At 38.2% G+C, this 9,325-nt stretch overlaps 1 protein-coding gene across 1 annotated transcript; it reads right to left on the bottom strand.

Moving 5' to 3' along the window:
- Positions 1–904: 904 nt before the first annotated feature.
- On the bottom strand, positions 905–8,703 carry CCR6 (C-C motif chemokine receptor 6). The gene is made up of 4 exons (XM_085055354.1): positions 8,554–8,703; positions 5,882–5,987; positions 4,055–4,127; positions 905–3,419 (listed from the first exon to the last, which is right to left on the bottom strand). The coding sequence occupies exons 3-4, from the start codon at positions 4,061–4,063 to the stop codon at positions 2,337–2,339; spliced, it is 1,092 nt and encodes a 363-aa protein (XP_084911480.1). The 5' UTR covers positions 4,064–4,127; positions 5,882–5,987; positions 8,554–8,703; the 3' UTR covers positions 905–2,336.
- Between the last annotated feature and the right edge of the window lie 622 nt (positions 8,704–9,325).

The following is a 9,325-nucleotide window of genomic DNA, read 5'->3' as shown; positions in this document are numbered from 1 at the left end:
ACACGTGGCAGCCAGACATGTTAAACCATCACAGGAATCCACCCTGTCCTTCACTCCAATCTTTCCTAGGGACACAGCACTCATTCACAGCAATCAAGATTTTGGCTGCACCTTAAGCAGGACTTTTGGCAAGGCCTTGGCACCAGGGCAATTCATACCCCAAGTGCTGTTTTAGTCCCACATGTGTACCATATTCCTCTTCCTCAGCAGGACTTCACTCCCACATGCATGAGAGAGCAGCTAGGTACATTTTCTACACGTCAGTGTCATTTCCAGTGAGCATTTTACCCTCTCAAAATCCAGCAGCCGAGAGGATTTGTGTGTGCCTGCTCCTGCCTGAGGTAGATGTCCAACATCGCTTCCAGCTCGCCTGGGTCCCTCACAGGTACGAGGGGCTGGCAGCCCATGAGGCCCCAGGCTGAGCCCTCTCTCTGAGAAAGGCCCTGGTCTGCAGGACCCTGCTTTGCTCACTTTCTCTGCCCTCACCCCCGAGGGAGGATGCTCTTTCAGCCAGGAACCACTTCAGGAAGGCTCTGGAACACTTTCCTTGCCCTCTCCTGAGGTCTGTCAGCAAGTCACCTCTGGTGGGACAGTGACAGTGTCAGGTCAGTGGCTGCCCCTTGGCTGCCGTCTTGCCCCCGAACCCCGTTGGGGCAGCGTTTGGGTTGTTCAGTGCCTGCAGGCCAACACAGGCATGGCAGCAGGGTGGCAGGAGGTGGGGGATACACTTTGGAGCCTTGTGAGGTTCTGCCCAAGAGCAGCTCCAGCTGTGAGCTTCCTGCCCTGGGGCATGCTCCCTCAGGGAGCCTCCGATGGACAGGCTGCTCAGATATGAGAGATTTGGCACTGAATAAGAGAATGTTTCATGGCAAACCATGTAGCAAGGAGCTCAGATCTTAGGGAATTTTTTCCTTTTCAGTTACATTTTTTATTTGCTGAGTTCTCGTCCAGAAAATCATCATTGCTATGTACAGCAAATGCATGCATCTGTATTTACATAATTTTCTATCATATTCTTGCTGAAATTCCAATTCAGTTAGGATAAATACATGCACTGATATTCAAAAACCTCACACTGCAGAGGAAACAAGGATGGCTTGCGCCAGCCAAGGCAGTACTAGTTTCATGTACCATATTAATGTCTTTCTTCAAGGGATCTTCAGCTCCAACACTGTCCTTCTTGGACCTTTGCATTGCCACTGAACAGGGTAGCTAGTGATACAAGTTCCCCAATCTCTTCAACCATGAACTTTAAAAAAAACCAACCAAGGTCAACAACAAGCTGCAAATTGCAGAAATTGTCACAATTAAAGGAATGTAACATCCCACACAACAACAAATCCAGGCATACACTCCCATCACAGCAGAACTGCAGAGGACTGGTAGGTACTTCAGCACACTGCAAACAATGGTGATCCTCTTCTCTCCTCCATCCTGCCCATGTCCTTCAGCTCCTGCTTCTGTCTATCTCACTGTCCCGCAGTCACTATTACAGTGGTGAAGCTCACTCAATGAGCAGAAGGTCCATGGAGGATTTGTTGAAGAGTCACAGCTGGGTAAAATTCATTGCATTTATTATAAATATTCCTATATTCATAGTGAGTCAAATATTGATTCAGTTAAAAATTCTGGCTGAATTAAGTCAGATTCTGCTCTTTTTTTGAGATAATAATTTCTTACTAATGTTTTGAAACTAAATCTATGCATATTTGAGCTAGTAAATCCATTCCTAAGGAAACTTTGCCAGCAGTAGTTAAATTCAAAGAAATGCTTCATGTTTTGTTACCAATCAAGTTCCAACAAAAAGCGTTCATTTCTCAGTTTGCTTTTCTTGTTGTGCTTTGCTCAAATGCCATCTCTTTGGGTTAGTATTATCACAATGTGACCTGTTTGCAATATAAGCACAGTGGAGACCTACACTTAAATAGGATTTCCAGGTAGAAGTAATTAACAGAAACAACATAAACATAAGAATGAGCCTAGACATAACCTTATTCATTTACTTATTAGTTTGGGGATATTTCAGTGTTCTAGGACAGATGAAATGCAATTTTTCCTAACAAAATGAGGAGAGTTCCTCTGTAAACTTCACTTTCTTGATAATTCCAAGAAAATGTACTTTAGAAGAGCATTAAGAGAAGTGAATAAGGTTTCTGTTTTACACAGGACAGTATTATTCCTTTATCTTTATTTATTTCCTGAAAGGAGTTGTGGATCATTGGAGCTCCCTTAGAGGCACAGAGAAGCTCAAATGACTTGCTGTCACATGCACAGTGACACTGGCTTGGGTTGCTTGGTGAAAAGAATCCTTCAGTAATAATCTTGTTTGAATTGTATTATATAGTAAAAGATGATCCATTGTCAGTCAGAATTTCACTCGTCTGCCTTGAATGATAAATGTCAGAGTTTGTCTTTGAACTACGTTTACTGTCTTTCTTGTATCTCTTGCACCATAGGTCCTTCATTAGCTTCACAAAATAACTTCTGAACTTCACTCCAATAAATGCATAGAGCACAGGGTTCACACAACAGTGTAAAAATGCTATGGCTTCAGTGGTGTATTTTGCATAAGCCATTATCTTGTCACTCTCACAAGATTTGTCTATCTTGCCCATGTTGACAGCTGTTATGAGAAGAACAATGTTATAAGGCACCTGGCAAACTAGGAAAACAGCTACGATTAACACAATCACACGGATTGCTTTGTTTCTTTTTGAATTCTGAGCTTGTTGTAAGGATTTGACAATGAAGGTATAGCAAAAAATCATGAATATGAAAGGTATAAAAAATCCAAATCCAACTTGTAGCCACAGCAGCAGTGATTTCACCATTGTGCTTTCAGACATTCCCTCAAATCTGTGATCACAAATCTCTTTGGTTTCATTGGAGAAGCTGTAACTTTCACTATACAGAAAAGAGGAACTAGAGATTAAAATTGATGATACCCACACAGCCAAACAAATGAGTTTGCTATATGCAAGAGTCCTTGCCCTGAGTTTAAAAGACTTTGTTGCCTGTACAATAGCAATGTACCGGTCCACGCTGATAAAGGCCAATAGCAGCATGCCACAGCTGAAGTTGATTGCATAGATACCTCTGGTCATTTTGCAAATGAAATCACCAAAAATCCATTCATCAGCAGCGTAATTCACTGCCCACAGTGGAAGAGTGAGAACAAACAGTATGTCTGCTATGGCCATGTTGAAGAGGTACACATCCGTCATGGACTTGGCTCTTTCATATAAAGCAAAGGTCATCACTACAAAGATGTTACCAAGGAGGCCGACGATACAAATCAATGAATATACAACTGGCAGAAATGCTTTGGTGAAGTTCCTGACTTCCAACTTAGAGCAAGGTGGCATGATCAGAGAAGCATAGTCTGAATAATAGGGGTAATCTGTGGAATGAGGGTCTGTCTGCAAAAAAGGAGAACACCAGTTAACACATAGATGTTAATCTTTAGTTCCTGTGTAGTAGAAACATGGTAGAGAACTGACCACACATTCCAATTACAAATGCCATTAACACTGCAGGGGAGACTTGTAAGAACTATCTAGGAAATTTCATAAAATCACACTTAAAATACAAACGTGGAAATAATCCTTTTGGATGGCCCAAAGGTCTCCATATTTAAATACACCATGCAGAAAGGACTAGTCCACTGCCATAGAAGACTTTACTGTGTAAAAGTCTGAATTTGAATTGGGAGTCTAGTCTTTCTTTACCATCCGGCAAGGCAAACAGGCCTTTCTAACATGTTATGCATTTCATACTAATATAGCTTGTCTAAATTAAGTCCAAAAATGATTACTTCTCTCTACTCAGCTAGCCCATGATACATCTACCTGCACCACAAAAGCCAGACTTGTAGTTATGTGAGTGCAAATCCAATAAACTGTCTACTTTGACAGTGAACTCTGCTGTCAGAAACATCTCTTCAGCTTATCACTCCTGAAATTAGAGAGTTTGGATCTGCAGCTTCAAAGAACTGGGTCTTACAGAGTTATTGCTTTATTGATGTGCTAACATAGTTTATCAATTAGGTACTTACAAAATTCATTTTGGCAATACACTTCTCAGAAAAATATGTTCAGAAGGGTTTTAAAATACTTTCCCCAGTATTTCTGAAAAGAAAATAAAGTAGATTGGATTGGGAAACCAGCACAAGAAGTGTAAACAAGTAGAAAAACACAATTGGAAGTAAAACACGTACTCAAAACAGAAGGCAGTAATTTCAGGGACTGGATGACATGAAGTGCCATATTTGCTAAGGCTGTGAAGAGCAGTTTTGTCTAGAGTTTGTCTGCTTTTTCTTAGTTGTGCTGCTAATTGGGAAGATCACATGGGTAAGCTTTAAGTCTACACAAACAAAACCTTCTTGTTTGGGAATTACCTAATGTTAAAAAAGAGACAGAGAGAGATAATCTGTAAAAGTGGAGCAGATGAAGTCCAGATATAATGGGGAAGTTGGGGGAGGGAAAGAACAGAACACTCTCCAAAAACATAATGAGGATGACTCAGGTGGAGATGTTGGCTTATGACAGAGCCATGCAGATGGGCAAAGACACAAACTATATGATGTTGCTAAGGCAACTTAACCTGTCCAGGTTATTATTTTAGAAATGGTTATTTTATTGTTGCAAGAAAAATACCATTCTAGGTATCTGCCATTCATGCCTTTTTAAGACCTACATGGTTAAAATATACAAGAGAGCCTGACAGGATATCTTCTCTATAAAAGTCACCTTTTGTTCCACTCAGACAAAGCCTCTCTCAAACATGGCATGAGGCATAGAAGGAAGATGACTGGGTGAAGACATTTAGAAGAAAGAGAACAAGGGTGTTTCCTACAGCCTGCAAGGAGGGCTAAGAAGGGAGATCTCTTCAGATTATCACTGGGAAAAGGCTCTTTAGTTCTCAGAAGAGCTCAACAGAGATCCTATAGGGAACATCCACTCCTCATCACAGGAGAGATTCATAATCTCCCTGATTATACAGGAATTCACAAAGGCACCACCAACCACACATTTATTCACAAAGTTACTTCCACTGTCCAGCAAATCTTCCTGAGGATGGTTGGTATGAGAGTTGTAGCAAAGGACTCAAAATGAAATCAGAATTGCAGTGACCAGATTTAGATCTGATTTCAATCTCTTGAGCTGACATCCTTTTCTGAATTTGAAATGGCATTCACTGAAGTTATTAAAAAGATGCACTGGCTGCTGAGGGAGTTGAATCAGAACTCCTATAAACAAAATTTCCTTTTTGATGTAAATGTTTCTAACAGTATTTCAGTAGGCACCTTTATAATTTAAAATCTGCATATTTACATCTTTATTTAGCATTAATGTATTAGGTAAATATAAAGATAAATTTCCATATATATATATATATGTGGTGGTATGTATGTTCTTACATTTGTTATGTCCTACATATGGGCACATGTCTGTGCAAACACACTCAAAAACACTTATGTTCTGAATATTAAATAAAATATATAAGCCTTGGATTTTTAATATTTTTAGTATTTTAGTATTCAGTGTTTAGTATATTTAGTATTTCGTATATTAGTATTTTTCCACTTCATCCACATCATCATGTTTCTTTTCACAATGAAAGCAGTGTGAGAGTACTCAAAAGTAAGACTAAACCACAATCTTAAGAACAAATATACCATTTGAATTACACAAACAAAAGACAATGAATAAGGAGAGATCCAAGGAAAAAGACAGAATTCTATGAAGAAAAAAATTCAGTCATTAAGTACTTTTAAGAATAGTCCACCCTTGTAAGTACAATTCCACTTACATGTTCAGTTTAATACTTTTGTCTCACATATACATGGATTATAGATTATCTGATTTATTTTAATACTCACCCAATTTGAAAATCATCTGAAGGCCAGGTGAAAGAGGATGTGTGATTCTTTTAAAGCTGTTTTAGCTGCCTGAAGCACATTTACCATCAGCCTCAACAGGAGTACACTTCAATTTAGAAAACAAGAAATAACAGCTTTAGTTAAAGGTACAGAGTTTAATTTAAATAACCACCACTTCCTCCTGGCAAGCAACAGCAGTAACCTGGTCTTTTATGTAAAGGAAAATGTTCCTATGCTGAAAACAAGCAAGCTGGAGGAAAATATTTTATTAATTTACTTATTAGTCAACCTGTGTAATGATACTACTTTTAAAATAATCCAAGCTAGAATTAGAATCACAAAAGGCAGGGTGTTTATTGCCACTGTGCTCAGAACACATCCTGAATGACCTGGTTTTGCAAAGGGTGCACTGAATGTCATGCAGATGGGTAGTTTCAACATCAGTCATTTAAATCAACAAGATTGTCTAGAGTAAAACTATGAAATGAGACAAGTAATAGTTACCAAATTGATTTATAGCTGTTTTAGAAGAAAAAAATAGTAATCTGTTATATATCAGTCAAGGTGTGCATAACCCAAACATTTGTCCTGATCTGCTAACACAAAATGTGTAAATGCAGGTAAATAAGTAAATGCAGTTGCATTTGCCTGTTTGGCACAAACATGTTTCTTTTCCAGTCCTTGGTTCTGAACACAACTTAGATGTCTGCATTAGCATCAAGGGGGAAAAAAAGAAAAAAACCTGGTACACCACCCGCCCACCAAATGCCTTATTTATTTTAGAAATTGTGTTTGTGATCTCATTAGAGATGCCATATGGCATAATTACAGACAGTCTTGTAAGATTCCAAGATATGATTAAATTAATAAAGCACCAGACCTAAAGAAATGAGGGATCATAGATTCATCTTTTTTTTTTCCTAAACTGTGCATATCACAGTAGCATAGCTCTCTAGCCGCTTAAGCTTGGTGCTGTTTTCCACTGACCACACCCAGTGAATGAAACAGAAACAGTGCCCAGTGTCAAAAGAACTGCTAGATTCAAGGCACCATGTCGTAATGGTTCATAACCATCTAAGCAGGCACATGTCATTTTCTCAATGGCTCATTTTCATAAGTCCCAAGACTTCAGCTATAACAAAATATATTTGCATGGAACATCATGGAGATCCCTGAAATGCAAGTCCTGTTTTACCCAAATGTGCATGCATATGTGGACAGAGTGCATGCATGTTTTGATAGTTACTCCTGAACAGCAATCTTCACTGTTTGATGCATACAAAACAAAAAAGTGCGAAATCTGTCTGTGACTCAAATAACTTGAGTGGGGGCACTATAAGACTAACTTGGCCTCCTTATCTCTGTTTGGACTAAACCACTCTCTGTCATCACAGATCTGGAGACGGTTATTATTAAATCTATAACATAGTTAAGCACTTGGAAATGGTTTTATGAAGTCCAGTAACATGAAGGAAAGAAGATGTGTGAGTTTCAGTGCAGAGAAGAGGAGGTGAAGTTGGAAGTCTTTGTGAAGTACTTTTCACTCTATTATTTATAATTTTACAATTCATAAAATTTTCCATCATTAAAACTTCACAGGTTTCCAGGCCATCCTTTGAACCTTTGCTTAAAGGGGCTCTGACTTTTCTTGTAACTACATTTTTGTACTGTTTTGCTTACTTGCTCTTATTTGCATGTCAAATTGTAGTAATGGAAATAATCTAATTTACTTGAGATGAGGCTTGTAAGGTATTTTCTGGACTTTCTTTGAAAGAAAAACAAAAGCTTCCTTTTGAAATCTCCTGTCTCTCAAGTGCTTCAAGGAACCATAGGTTTACTCTTGATAAACTGAGAAGCATATACTGTTTGCAGTAAAATAACCATGTTTATATAGTAACACAAACATAGTAACATAATTATAACAGCCTAGATCCTGTTTACAGGATCACTTTCTGTAAGAAAGTCTGAAGAAAACCACTGATTCCTGTTTGCAGTCTCTGTTTGAAAGATGGGCTCAAACCCTGTTAAAACCAGCAAATTCAGAGCAGGAACACATTCATTCAGTTGGTAATGGAATTTGCTCATATGTCGTTGTGGGATATTTCACAGAAGCCTTTCTAGTGCTTCTTTCTCGTAACTTTGGGAGTGAAGAGATGGATCTGTGTCTTGCAAAACAAACTTCATTAGACAAAGACAAACCTAACACATGGCAGTCATGTAACCAGCAAATAATGAGTAACAGAAGCAGAAAATCCCTCTCTATTACAAAAACATCTGTGACTTCAGATCACCAGCTCCATCATGATTGTAATACAATCAAACAAGCACTTCTAGTAACAGCTTCCATTATCTCTCTCAGATAACAACTTACTTTTGGAATACCAACAGATTAGCCTGCAAAGAAGCTGAATATTATCAACATGGTTTCATGGAATGAGAGTCATCAAAATATAAAGCAGATTTCTAATGGCTAATTAAAAGGGATATCAGAGTTTAAGCTGATCCATTACAAAAACTATAGCTCATCTTGTTCTGTAATCAAGTGCTTTTAAATGTATCTCGTATTTTTAGTCTGTAATACACTCAATATCCAGCATAAATAACAGTCTTTCAGAAGGTGAAGTATTCACCATTTGGTGAACTCCGAAGTTAAGGTAGCTGCTCCAACCTACCTTTTCAACACAGTTTCTTTCAATCAGTCAGCCTTCTTTGCAGATGCTTCATGCTTCACCTTCACACTGTGGCAAGTGGAAAGAGTTTTTTTCGTTTTAACACAACTATTTTGTAATCTGCATGATATGCAAATGAAGCCCTCACATGTAGCTAGTTTTGGCTCATGTGTTAGAGCTCTAAAAGGAAACCTGCTCTTGCTTAGCTAATATGGTCATTGTGGTTTCTCAAATCTCACCACATGTTAGTTTTCTGCCACTATTAATTAAGGAAAGAAAATATTTAAAGATAAAGAAAACAAAGGCATTGTCTGAGTTGTTCCAGAATCCACATATCTCTTCTAGAATGACCCAGTATGTTGCCTTTTCTAATTTCAAAAGAAAGGCAGCATGAGCCCCCGTGTTCCATCCTACTTTCATGTTCCTTCGGTTAAATTTAGATCAGTCTAATCTGATTCAAAAATCTAGCCATCAGCTAGATTTCATGAAGAGACCAGTTCTGGTCTCTTCATGAATCTTTTGGACTATAAAATGTAAATTTATATTTACATTAAAGTTGCTTGTGTTACCTATTTAATTTTTTCACCCTGACCATCCTTCATTGTCAACATAGATCTTTTTCTAGGTAATTCTATCCAACTTCCCTTCTTTTGTTTGCATCTGGCTTTTCACTCCTTGTCAAATGTTTTTGATGGTTTTGGTATTTCTGTATTTAGTTTTTTGTTCTCTCTATTTCTTCCTCTTTCTTTGTTCAGCTTTTCTAGATTTCTCTTAT

Source organism: Lichenostomus cassidix, chromosome 3 (assembly GCF_008360975.1).
Source record: "Lichenostomus cassidix isolate B80296 chromosome 3, HeHo_3.0, whole genome shotgun sequence".
Taxonomy (NCBI): domain Eukaryota; kingdom Metazoa; phylum Chordata; class Aves; order Passeriformes; family Meliphagidae; genus Lichenostomus; species Lichenostomus cassidix.
This window is presented reverse-complemented; position numbering and strand designations above follow the sequence as displayed.